Source organism: Pituophis catenifer, unplaced genomic scaffold (genome assembly GCF_029215685.1).
Source record: "Pituophis catenifer annectens isolate HBS135680 unplaced genomic scaffold, rPitCat1.0.hap2 SCAF_2, whole genome shotgun sequence".
NCBI lineage: Eukaryota > Metazoa > Chordata > Lepidosauria > Squamata > Colubridae > Pituophis > Pituophis catenifer.
Window position 1 is genome coordinate 11,275,206 of NW_027256882.1, and position 13,209 is coordinate 11,288,414.

Below are 13,209 nucleotides of genomic sequence, written 5' to 3' on the forward strand. Positions count from 1 at the left end.
TGATTTTAAATTGGGTTTGTTTTAAATTGCGGCCAAAAATATTTAATTATTTTAAACTGTTTTTAAATTTTGTATGTTTTTTATTTTGGCTGTTCACCGTCCTGAGTCCTATTGGAGAAGGAAGTGGAACAATTTGCCTTGAAACATCTGTTATTAAATCCAACAATTCGAGATAGGAAGCCCTTTCAGAATTCAAACAGTTTTTATTAATTAAAATCAAATTTAGAGTTTGCCAAGGAGTCTCCCACTTGCCGCCTGTCCTGTCCTCCATCTGGCTCAGGAGGAAGGCTCTGGCCAAGGCCAGGACTTGAGAACTGTTCCAGTTGCAACAGATTCAGCATCTGAAAATGTGGTTGTCTTTCTGGATTCAGCCACTGATGGCTGTGGTGGTGTAGGCAGGTGGAAATCTCTTGGGCCCCTTATTGTCCTGAGAGAGGACACTTCAGAAGCTCAAGCGCTGGACCTCTGAACTGATGGGTTTCATGGAATTTTTTGCAGAATTTCTTTCCACTTTCCAAGCATTTACACGGCTTCTCCCCAATATGAATCATTTTGGGGAAAGTGAAGGCAGGGGTCCCCAGTTCCTGGGCCGCAGCACACTACCAGGCTCTGGCCCGTTCAAAACTGGGTGGTGTGAGCGGCAGGCCGGTGTATGGTCATACACAGCCCAACTTGTGTGAGTGGTGAGCCAGCGTGCACACTCAGCTCAATTTGCACAACCTAGCGCAGGCCTGTTCCCCTCACACACACACCGCCAGGCCATCAAACTATAAAAGCTGGGGACCGCTGACCCATTTTTAATGGAATGCCTTTCCACACTTCTTGCATTTATGAGGTTTCTCCCCAACGTGGATCCTTTTATGGGATTTAAGGTTACCTTTCTGAGTAAATCTCTTTCCACACTCGGTGCACTTATGTGGTTTTTCTTCTGTGTGGATTTTTTTATGAGAATTAAGGTTACTGCGCTGGTTGAAACGCTTTCCGCATACCGTGCATTTGTACGGTTTCTCCCCGGTGTGTATCCTCTTATGGGAGGTAAGTTGAAAGTTGTGGGTAAAATTCTTTCCACACTCGTTACATTTATACGGTTTCTCTCCCGTGTGATTCATTCTATGGGAATTAAGATTAGCCTTGTGGTTAAAGCTCTTTCCACAATCTGTGCACTTAAATGGTTTCTCCCCCGTGTGGATTATTTTATGGGAAGTAAGATACCTGCGCTGGCTGAAACTCTTCCCACATTCCATGCATTTATATGGCTTTTCCCCTGAATTAATCCTTTCCCTGGGAGCAAAGGAACCTCTTTCATCGAAGGGTTTCCCGTTCTGTTTATGTAGTTTATTTCCCACGTCGGTTTTTCCATGTTCAGAAAGGAGAGTAGTCCTATTGCTGTAATTTTCTTCATCCTCTTGGCCCAGAGTCTCTTCTTTAGTGCGAATTGTGTGTTCTTCATATAAATCTAAGCCTTCTTCAGATGTTTCCGCGCTTTCCACTTTTATTTTGTCTTTCGGATCTCCTTTGGGAAGAGAGTCTTGAATTTCGGGAGAGGGCGAATTTGGGCTGTTCTTGCTGTCGTTTCCTGACGGATTTCTTTCGTGCTCTTTCGTTTCAGTTGGATTTGCAAACTCAGTTCTCCTCTCTTCATCGCCGAATGTTTGGAAGGCTTCCTTGTTCTCTTGAACGTGATTTCCTTCAGAAAAAACGAACGAATGAAAATTGAGGCAAGGTAGGGGAAGCAAAATAAGAATTCACAGCACAGGAAATAAAATGTCCTGTGATGGCGAACCTATAACATGCGTGCCACAGGTGGCACACATAGCCATATCAGAGGGCACGCGAGCTCAGCTCCAGCGTGTTTCCTGTCTCCGGAGGGTCTCGGGGGGGGGAGGCCCGTTTTTCTCTCTCCTCAAGCTCCAGAGCCTTTCTAGGAGCTTGGGGAGGGCGAAAAAGGCCTTCCCCACCCACCCCGGAGGCCCTCCAGAGGCAGAAAATGGACCTGAAGTTTAACGGCCCATTTCCTGACTCCTGAGGGCCTCCAGGGTGGGTGCGGAAGGCCGTTTTCGCCCTCCCCAAGCTCCTAGAAAGGCTCTGGAGCTTGCAGAGAGAAAAGCGGGCCATCACGTGCCAGGATCAGGGGGAGGAGGGGGAGTGGGGGAGTTGCACACACATACGCAGGGGCGGTGTGCATACGCGAGCTCCCCCCCCTGCTCCTGGCACGTGATGGCAAAAAGGTTCGCCATCACTCTCCTAGTGTAATTCTGTCAAGGATTCTGCACTATTTGGAAAGGTGTTCTGCTGATTAATGTTAAATACTCTGGCCTCAACCTTTCCAGCTTGGCGCCCTGGTGCGGATGATGTTGGTGGAAGAGGGGGTAGTTCCGTGCGAATAGCAGGCACATGTGTGTGAGCTCACACACGCACATACTTCTCATGAGTGGAGCTGCGAGTGCAATTGCCCACCAGTCACATAAGTGGAACTGGGTGTGCATGCATGTTCGCTCGTCACTTGCGCAGTCCAGTTCCAAACGGGCCATGGCCCGGTAGTGGGCCGCAGCCGAGGGACTGGAGACCCCTGATCTAAGCCTTACAAAATGTGGACTTTGAGGGACAGGTTATTGTAACGTTTATATGAATAAAACCACACAGGATAGAAGTGGGTTACTTCTATTTTATGAGCTTCTTAAACAATTAAAAAAAAACCACTTGCTTCAATAAAGGAGCACGTGTATTTATTTATATGTGTCCCCCCCCCACTCCATTATTTTTGCACATAACTCAAAGCGGCAAACATAACCATCAGAATGTCCTCCTCCTCCTATTTTCCTCACAACAACCACCCTGTGAGGTGAGATGGGCAAAGACGGTGTGACTGGACCAAGGTCACTTGCACTGTTACACCACTTTGTTCAATAAATGAATGAATGATTGATTTATTTATTTATTTATTTATTTATTTATTTATGGATTATTTATTTATTTATTTAGAGGGACGCGGTGGCTCAGTGGCTAAGACGTTGAGCTTGTCAATCAAAAGGTTGGCAGTTCAGCGGTTCGAATCCCTAGTGCCGCATAATGGGGTGAGTTCCCGTTACTTGTCCCAGCTTCTGCCAACCTAAAAAATGCAAGTAGAAAAAGAGGGACCACCTTTGGTGGGAAGATAACAGAGTTCCGTGCGCCTTTGGCGTTTAGTCATGCTAGCCACATGACCACGGAGACGTCTTCGGACAGCACTGCCTCTTCAGCTTTGAAACGGAGATGAGTACCGTCCCCTAGGGAACGACTAGCACATATGTGCGAGGGAATCTTTACCTATTTATTTATTTATTTATTTATTTATTTATTTATTTATTTATTTATGCAATTTATATTGCCACCTATTTGCACATGGCAGTTCAAGGCGGCTTACAGAATATAAAACCTCATATATAAACAACAAAACTAATTAAAAAGAGTCATATAATAAATTAATATAATAAAATCACCCCTCACCCCAGCAACAGCACCTCACACGAGCCATTTAATGGGATCCATCCCGCTCTGCCCGCTGGCAGTACCAGGCCTTCAACTCCTTCCGGAAGAGTGCTAGAGTGGGGGCCATTCTAATCTCTGAGGGGATGATGTTCCATAATTCTACTTAGGGATTCCTGTCAAGTCACAGCTGGAATTCAGTTTAAGGAAGTGAGGAATCAGAGAAAAGAAGTTTATAATATTTATTCTGGAGGTGGACAAGGGAGACAACGGCAGCAAGGAGCTGTGCTAACTAGCTCTAAAGGTGCTCCTCGACTTACGACCCCAATTGAGCCCCAAATTTGTGTTGCTAAGAGAGAAATGCGTTGAGATTTGCCCCGTTTTACGACTTTTCTTGCTGCAGTGGCTAAGCGAATCCTTACAGTTGTTAAATTAGTAGCATGGTTGTTAAGTGAATCTGGCTCCCCACCCCACCCCGTTGGCTTTGTTTTGCCAGGTCGCAAAAAGTGAGCACATGACACAGCAACCGTCATAAAGAGGAACCAGTTGTCGAGCATCCGAACTTAAATTGCATGAGCACCATGGGATGGTGCAACCTTTCTAACTGTGACTAACGGTCGTAATTCCCTTTTGTTCAGTACCGTTGTAACACTGAACAGTCACTAAAAGAACTGTCGTAAATCGAGGACTACCTGTAATTTTGCTTGCTTGTCTTGAAATACCTGCCATTATCTGGAGAAAAGTAATAGTTGATAGTGGAAAGAGGAAGGAGTTTTAGCAGTCAACATAATAACATTGATAATCTGGTGCCATTTAATCAATCTCTCACCAAGAAGATAAAAAACAGCGCCGCATTTTCCCAACCATTTCTTCTAACCATCAGAACAAAGAGCGGGGATCCTTACTCAGAAAGGCTAAATTTCTGGAGTTCTCCAGCATGATTTCTCGGTACAGAGATTTCTGATCAGGATCTAGCCGAGACCATTCCTCCTCGGAAAAATGCACGGCCACCTCTTGAAAAGACACGAGAACCTGTGTGAAATAGAAGAGTCAGTTTTATTTGCGAGGTCTCTCCTTTTGGCTCAACGATACGTAACACAGAGATTTGCAAGGGGTCAAACGGGCCTTGTCTGTAGGGTTAAGAACCCGTTGCAAGGAAACTGTCAGTTCACGTATCTCGATTTAATGTCAACGTTTCTGCAGAAAGCACACTACATGAGAAAGTGGGTAACAATTATGATTAAAAGGCTTGGAGACTAAAACATATGAAGAACGGTTGCAGGAATTGGGTATGGATACTCTCCAGAAAAGAAAGGGGGGGGGGGGGAATGGACATGATAGCAGTATTCCAATATTTTATTTATGTATTTATGTATTTATGTATTTATGTATTTATGTATTTATGTATTTATGTATTTATGTATTTATGTATTTATGTATTTATTTATTTATTTATTTATTTATTATATTTCTATACCGCCTTTCTCCCGTAGGACTCAAGGCGGTGTACAGTCAAGAAAAATATAGACACACAAACATCATAAAATTGCTAATTAAAATTATTACTTAGTTTGGTCAATTAAATAAAACCCAGAATTAGATAATATTTAAAAAATCATTCACATGTTCGTATGTTTAGCCCCGCCTGTTGGAACATCAGGGTCTTGAGGGCACGGCGGAAAGCACGGAGATCAGGGATATTCCGTATCTCCGGGGGCAGTTCATTCCAAAGGGTTGGAGCCCTCACAGAGAAGGCCCTCCCCCTGGGAGTCACCAGTCGACATAATTTGACTGACGGTACCCTGAGTAGTCCCTCCCTGTGAGAACGAACTGGTCGGTGGGAGGCTATTGGTGGCAAACGACGGTCTTGTAGGTACCCAGGTCCTAAGCCATGGAGCGCTTTAAAGGTGATAACTAACACCTTGAATCGCACCCGGAAGACCACCGGGAGCCAGTGCAGCTCGCGTAGGAGAGGGTTACTAGTTATTTGAGGGACTGTCACCAAGAAGAGGGGGTCAACTTATTTTCCAAAGGACCAGAGGGCAGGACAAGAAGCAACAGATGGAAACTAATGATTAGGGGACTGGAAGCTAAAACATATGAAGAACAGTTGCAGGAACTGGGTATGTCTCGTTTAATGAAAAGAAGGACTGTGGGAGACATGATAGCAGTCTTCCAATATCTTGGTGGCGTTGGTGGCGCAGCGGACTAAAACTGCTGTTAAAGTAGCACTTAGCTGCCAGCTGCCTGCAATTACTGCGAGTTCAATTCTCACCAGGCTCAAAGTTGACTCAGCCTTCCATCTTTCCGAGGTAGGTGAAATGAGGACCCAGATTGTGGGGGCAATAAGCTGACTTTGTCTAAAGTCATATGTGGGAGCGGTGCACGCATGCTCAGGGGGGTCACGCACATGCATGGGGGCGGGGGTCAGGCATGCATGCGCGGGAGGCGGGGTTAGAGCATGGGCGGGTGGGGCGTGCCTCCCCAGCCCGTTTTTGGGCCTAGGAGGCTGCAAGGAAGCCTGCTAGGCCCAAAACGGGGCACGGGGAGATGCACGCCCCCCCATGGCCCATTTTTGGGCCCAGGAGGCTTCAGAGAGGCCTGCTAGGCCAAAAACAGGGGGCGGGGGGGGTCACACAACCATGTGCGGGGGGAGCATGCAGGGGTCGCATGTGCGGGGGGAGGGGAAGCATGGGGGGGCTCATGCGCGCATACACAAGAGGGTTCCGCATTGCATTATGGATGCACTTTCGGCACACAAAAAAGAAAAAGGTTAGCCGTCACTGATACAGAGGTATCAAAAGTGGTTTCCATTTTGAAAAAGGCAACGGGACAGATTTTTGAGGAAAAACCAGACTTTTCACTTCCCATCCTGGAAGCTTCATCTCTTGTATTGGATGCTGTGGGAGACGGAAGGACAGTGATTGACAGTTGAGATCAGTTGGTGGGAGGCGGAAGAGCTCTGACAGGATTGGTGTGTGTGTGTGTGTGTGAGGAATGGAACGATTGTGTTTGTGTGTTTTTTTCCTTTACAGTCAACTGATTTTAACACTTTCTGAAAGCTGCTGTGGTTAATAATTCAACTAATGAAGCTTCCAGTATAGAAAGTGAAACATCTTGATTTTCCTCAGTATCAGTTCCTTTTCAAAGGAAAAAACACTTTTAACTATGACTTGTATAACTGAGAATCTTTGTAGATTCTCTACTACAGTGTTTCTCAACCTTGGCCGCTGGACGATGTGTGGACTTCAACTCCCAGAATTCCCCAGCTGCCAAGGTTGAGAAACACTGCTCTACTATATGTTCATAGCTTCTAGATTCATAGGTTCGTAAATTCATAGATTCTCTACCACATGACAAAATTATCTCCAACTGATCTATCATCCGTGACATTTCGGCTCCTACCTGAGATGGATGTTCAACAGCTTTTTCAACACCAGCCGAAAAAGGAGAAGAATCTATGAACGCCAACTCTCCTGCGAGATAAAATTGAGATACATTTTTTCAGAAACGTAGTAATTACTTTATTCGTAAGCATTATGCAAAAGAGGGTCCAGAAAAATGAGGGGGGAAAAGGGCCTCTTTCTGAGGAAACTTCTCTTACTGATGGAGGTGGCCCAACTTTGATCTTCATGGAGGATCTCCCTGAAGAGCAGATCCCAGGAAGGCTCTGGTGGATTCCTCTTTTTCTCCAGATTCTCAGCGACGGGCTTCAAGTCAGTCCTCGGGAACGGAAGACCCTAAAGAAACAAAGAAGTACAAATAATGGAACGTACGAAAAGGAAGCAGACGCTTACTGGAACAATGGGCATTAAACATCTTTCCGTAGTATCTTCCTAACACTACAGGCAGTCCTCGACTTACAACAGTCCATTTAGCGACCGTTCAAAGTTACAACAGCACTGAATAAAAGTGACATGACCATTTTTCAGTTACGACCTTCACAGTATCCCCATGGTCATGTGATCAAAATTCAGATGCTTGATAACTGACTCATATTTATGACGGTTTGCCGTGTCCCAGGGTTATGTGATCCCCTTTTGCGACCTTCCAATGAGCAAAGTCAACGAGGAAGCTGGATTCACTTAACAACGGCGTAACTAATTAAACCACTGTTGGCAATTCACTTAACAAACATGCCAAGTAAATAGCCATAGCACTTAGATTTATATACCACTTATATAGCCCTCTCTAAGCGGTTTACAGAGTCAGCCTCTTGCCCCCAACAATCTGGCTCTCCATTTTATCCACCTCGGAAGGATGGAAGGCTGAGTCAACCTTGAGTCACTCAGAATTGAACTCCTGGCTGTGGGCAGAGTTAGCCTGCAATTCTGCATTCTAACCACAGGGAAGGGAAGGGAAGGGGGGAGGGAGGAAGGAAAATAGCAATTGCACTTACGCTTATATACCGCTTTACAGTGCTTTTATAGCCCTCTCTAAGCGGTTTACAGAGTCAGCCTCTTGCCCCCAACAATCTGGGTCCTCATTTTATCCACCTCGGAAGGATGGAAGGCTGAGTCAACCTTGAGTCACTCAGAATTGAACTCCTGGCTGTGGGCAGAGTTAGCCTGCAATTCTGCATTCTAACCACTGGGAAGGGAAGGGAAGGGGGGAGGGAGGAAGGAAAATAGCAATTGCACTTACGCTTATATACCGCTTTACAGTGCTTTTATAGCCCTCTCTAAGCGGTTTACAGAGTCAGCCTCTTGCCCCCAACAATCTGGGTCCTCATTTTATCCACCTCGGAAGGATGGAAGGCTGAGTCAACCTTGAGTCTGGTGAGATTCGAACTGCCAAATTGCAGGCAGCCGGCAGGCAGCAGAAGTAGCCTGCAGTCAGGGTGGATTTGATTTAAATCAAGTCGATTTAAATCATAATTTTTAAAGAGCAACTGTCACCTCTGTCCCACAGCAGCTCCTCTTCTGACCCGCTGTTGACTCACCGGACAGCAGGGTGGATAAAAATCAATGATTTTTTTAAAAAAATCAAAAAAATCAGATTTTTTTGATTTAAATCAATTTTTTTTGATTTTTATCGAATTTATTTTAATAAAAAACTTTTGGGGTAAAAATCTATCGTAAGATAGTTTTCTATTTAAGATACATTAATAATTTAGTTTATTCAGCATGAAATGGAGCTTAGTTATGTAGCATGAGGCTGTATATTCTGCAACACTGGGACTATCGGTGAGTCAACAATGGGTCAAAGGAGTAGCAGAAATGACAGTTGCTCTTTAAAAATTATGATTTAAATCGAGTTGATTTAAATCAAGTCTTTGTACTAGTGATTTAAATCATGATTTAAATCAACTCGATTTAAATCAAATCCACCCTGCTGGACAGTCCCAATATTGCAGAATATACGTACCATAGGCTCACCATCATGGCTCTATGCCTTTTCCTTGGGTTTGGATCGGGGTCTCCAATCTTGGCAACGTTAAGACTTGTGGACTTCAACTCCCACAATTCCTCAGCCAGCAAAGTCCACAAGTCTTAACGTTGCCAAGATTGGAGACCCCTGGTTTGGATAATGAGAGAAGCAGAGACTGGCAAATGGCAGTGGCGCATACCCAGTTCCGCAGGCTGCCACTACTCCAAAGGAGCCCCCTAGTGGTCCCTTCCTGCCACGGCAGCTCATTTTGAAAGCCAGAGTATAAAGATATTTTTTCAGCGGGTTTCATAACCATTCAAGCAGAGTAAAATCTGGGGTGGGGGGGGGGAAGAGTGGTGGATGGAATACAAAGGGAGGGTCTCAGGTGGAGGAAGGGGCTGGAGGGCTTCCTTGCTAAGAAGGGAGCGGGAAGGTCTATGGCGATTCTCAGTCCTCCAGGCCAGGGGGTCTCCAACCGTGGCAACCTTAAGACTTCTGGACTTCAACTCCCAGAGTTCCTCAGCCAGCTTTGCTGGGAGCTCTGGGAGTTTTGCTGGGAACTCTGGGAGTTGAAGTTCAGAAATCTTAAAGTTGCCAAGGTTGGAGACCTCTAATCCAGACCATGGTGCTTTTTTTTTTTTCCAAAAGGCAACTGGATTTTTCTTGGTTTTTCCTTAAAGAACCTTTCGCTTCTCATGCAAGAAGCTTCTTCAAGTCTTCAGGAAAAAAAAAGAACCGAAGAAGTTTCGTGGATGAGAAGCAAAACATCTTCAAGCAAAAAAGAAAGACAGTCGAGTTGCCATTCGAAAAAAAAAGCCCCTTTGGGACCAGGAAGATGCCATGTAAGGGTTAAAGACAGAGAGTGTTAAGTCCTAGAGGGGAAAGGAGGATGGGCATCCGGCCTTCCTTGGAATAAATACATCCTCAAGGAGGAAATCTTTCCCCCTCCCTATTTACAGGCAGTCCTTGACTTAACAACAATTCATTTAGTGACCCTTCAAAGTTACAACGGCCCTAAACAAAGTGACTTGGGACCATTTCCCACATTTACGACCACTCCCCACGGTCACGCGACCAACATTCAGAGCCTTGGCAACTGACTCTTAGTTATGACGGTTGCAGTGCCCCACGGTCATGCGATTTCCCCCTTTCGACAAGCCAAGTCAATGAGGAAGCCAGGTTCACTTAACAACCATGTGACTGGCTTAACAACTGCAGTGGTTCACTTAACAACTGTGGCAGGAAATGGGTGAAACTCGCTTAACGAATGTCTCACTTAACGGAAACGCTGGGCTTCATTGTGGTCCTAAGTCAAGGACTACCTGCATAACGACAGCCTGTAAGAATCCCAACACATAGTTAATTCTTTGACGTCCTATTTTGAGCTTGCCAAGGGAAGGTCTCTCACCTGTGTCTCTCTCTGCTCCTTCTGGTCTTCTGCCTGGCTCATCAGGAAGCCTTCGGCCAGGGCAACCGCCTGGCAGCTGGTCTCTGCTCCACACTCCCGGATCCAGCTCTCCATCTCTGGGGGCAAGAAGGACAGGAACTGGTCCAAGATCACCAGGTCCTGCATCCGAACCTTCGTGTTCATTTCCGGCTTTAGCCACTGGCGGCAAAGCTGGTGGAGACGGCTGCACATCTTCCGAGGGCCTTGCTTCCACAAAGAGCAAGACAGAGCCCTCATCTTCCTCCTGGTGATGACCCGCAGGACATCCCGAAGGTCCTCCATTTTCTTCCACGGGGCACCCTTCTTAAAGCAGACATCCGTCTCCGCCTGCTGTCCTGATGCTGCCTCCTTTGGACGGGGAGATCTGAAGTCAGGGGCGACCCTCTTTCCCGATTCAAGAAGCTCCTTGCCGGGGCCTCTTGCGACGTCCTTCCTCCTCCATGGGACGTCCTTCAAACCGGGGACGCCCATCTCCGCCCGCAGCCCCCCTGTCTGCTTTGCAAAGGGAGACCTGAAGTAAGTGGCACCCTTCTTAAAGCGGACATCTGTCTGTGCCTGCTGTCTTGATGCCGCCTCCTTTGGATGGGGAGACCCGAAGTCGGGGGCGACCGTCTTTCCCGATTCAAGAAGCTCCTTGACGGGGCCTCTTCCGACGACGTCCTTCCTCCTCCGTGGGACGTCCTTCAAACCGGGGGCGTCCATCTCCGCCCGCATCTCCTTTGCAAACGGAGACCTGAAATCAGCGGGTAGTATCTTTCTCGGCACATGATGCTCCCGGGAGGGTTTTTTGGGGGAACTCTCCGCGGGGGCCACTCGGGGGGACCTGTGTTCTAGTCCTGCCTTCCGCGGGGGGACTTTGGCCACGGTCCCATTTGGGGTCACTTCTTCTTCCTCCTCTTCCTCCTTCACTACTACAGTCTCCTGCCATGGTGGGACTTTGGGCGCGATCCTATCCGGAGCGGTTTCTTTTTCCTCTTTCACGACCGTCCTTTCCTGCCCTCCTGGGACTTTGGGCAGGGGAGTCACTTCTTCCTCCTCCTCCTCTTCCTCTTCCTCCTTCACCACCACCATCTCGGGCGATCCTGCCCACTCGGCGCCCTCCAGATCGGCTGCCCGCCAGCTCAGCAGCTCCTTGCGCACCAGGCGCAGCCCTTTCTCCAGCAAGGGGCGCAGCTCCCGCAGGGGCAGCTCGTCCCCTCGCTCGGCCCAGCCTTCCTCCTGCAGGGCCCGGGTCAGAGCCAGCAGCCCTCTCGGCCGGGCGGGCCCTTCCCCCCGCAGCAGCGGCTCCAGAGCCCGGATCGCCTCCCGGGGCCGCTTCTCCAGCAGCGCCTCCATGGCGAGCTGCAGAGCCAGCGCGTCGTCCCAGGGGAGGCTTTGTCTCCTCGCCACATCCAGCTCGGCCACCAGTCCCAGCACGGCCGCCCTTAGCGCAGCCGGCTTCCTCCCGCGCCTCCGCCTCGACGTAGTAGCCGCCGTAGTAGCTGCAGTAGCCGCGGCAGCCCTAGGCGGGGCGCGGCCCTCGACCAAGGCTTGGATGCCGCGCAAGAGAGCCATCTCCAGCCGCAGCAACCCCTGCAGCCGCTCCTGCTCGGGCTCCGACAGCGCCGCGTCCCGGTCTAGCAGAGCTTCCCGGCCTCGCCGGGCCTCGCGGAGCTGCGTGGAGAAGCGCTCCAGGTCGGGCGGCCCGTCCAGCTGCACCGCCCAACGCCAGCGGGCCCGCACCGGCGGGGACACGTGCTCCACCAGCAGCGCCTCGGCTTTGGCTAACTTGCGCGCCAGGCGCTCCGGGGAGAAGCCCTGCGCCGCCGCCGCCGCCGCCGCCATGGCTCCCGCTTCCCAGTCCGCTAAAGTGGCACAGCCCGCAGGCCCCGCCCCCGCCCCCCCGACCGACGGACTGACGGGACGGACTGAGCCGAAAAGGCGGGGCTCTAGGCGGGCCCCGCCCCCGCCCCTTCCCTGGCAGTGCTGGGAAATCTCCCCTGTAGGCCCTTCAACCCGGCGCCCGGCTAAGGGACAGAGGAGAGGAGAGCAGAATAGAGATAGAAATAAAGAGAGGAGAGGAGAGAGGAGAAATAAGACTAGACTTGAACAGAACAGAACAGAACAGAACAGGATAACGGAATGAAGGGGAGGGGAGGAGAGGAGAGGAGAGGAGAGGGAATAATAGAATAGAATAGAATAGAATAGAATAGAATAGAATAGAATAGAATAGAATAGAATAGAATGAAGGGGAGGGAAGAGGAGAGGAGGAGAGGAGAGAAAAGGAATAATGGAATGGAATGGAATGGAATGGAATGGAATGGAATGGAATGGAATGGAATGGATAGGATAGGATAGGATAGGATAGGATAACGGAATGAAGGGGAGGGGAGAGGGAAGAATAGAATAGAACAACAGAACGGAAGGAAGGGGAAGGAAGGGGAGAGGAGAGGAGAGAAAAGGAATAATGGAATGGATAGGATAGGATAGGATAACGGAATGAAGGGGAGGGGAGAGGGAAGAATAGAATAGAACAACAGAACGGAAGGAAGGGGAAGGAAGGGGAGAGGAGAGGAGAGAAAAGGAATAATGGAATGGATAGGATAGGATAGGATAATGGAATGAAGGAGAGGGGAGAGGGAAGAATAGAATAGAACAGAACAGAATAGAACGGAATGAAGGGGAAGGAAGGGGAGAGGAGAGGAGGAGAGGAGAGAAAAGGAATAATGGAATGGAATGGATAGGATAGGATAGGATAGGATAGGATAATGGAATGAAGGGGAGAGGAGAGGGAAGAATAGAATAGAACAGAACAGAACGGAATAGAACGGAAGGAAGGGGAAGGAAAGGGAGAGGAGAGGAGGAGAGGAGAGAAAAGGAATAATGGAATGGATAGGATAGGATAGGATAGGATAGGATAGGATAGGATAGGATAGGATAGGATAATG

General features: G+C 48.4%; 1 protein-coding gene across 2 annotated transcripts; it reads right to left on the minus strand.

Moving 5' to 3' along the window:
- Window positions 1-1,601: 1,601 nt before the first annotated feature.
- LOC139311753 (uncharacterized) lies at window positions 1,602-12,098 on the minus strand. Of its 2 annotated transcripts, none has more exons than XR_011599955.1 (5): window positions 10,244-12,098; window positions 7,070-7,205; window positions 6,871-6,941; window positions 4,295-4,497; window positions 1,602-1,687 (listed from the first exon to the last, which is right to left on the minus strand). XR_011599955.1 is itself a non-coding variant. In XM_070936250.1 (5 exons), exons 1-5 carry the CDS (start codon window positions 11,834-11,836, stop codon window positions 3,628-3,630), a joined length of 1,941 nt encoding a protein of 646 aa, XP_070792351.1. In that variant the 5' UTR covers window positions 11,837-12,098; the 3' UTR covers window positions 3,537-3,627. The 2 variants fall into 2 exon arrangements, 1 of the variants encoding a protein (XP_070792351.1); XM_070936250.1 differs by lacking the exon at window positions 1,602-1,687 and adding an exon at window positions 3,537-3,641 and having other exon boundaries at window positions 4,371-4,497.
- Window positions 12,099-13,209: the final 1,111 nt, after the last annotated feature.

What these genes read in the sequence shown, in the direction of transcription:
- LOC139311753 (XM_070936250.1), bottom strand. Translation starts at nt 11,836, where the DNA reads ATGGCTCTCTTGCGCGGCATCCAAGCCTTGGTCGAGGGCCGCGCCCCG. An exon ending in AAGTTGGGCCACCTCCATCA is followed by an intron (nt 6,942 to 7,069) that starts GTAAGAGAAGTT and finishes TTTATCTCGCAG; the next exon opens with GAGAGTTGGCGTTCATAGAT. An exon ending in CTGTTGAACATCCATCTCAG is followed by an intron (nt 4,498 to 6,870) that starts GTAGGAGCCGAA and finishes TATTTCACACAG; the next exon opens with GTTCTCGTGTCTTTTCAAGA.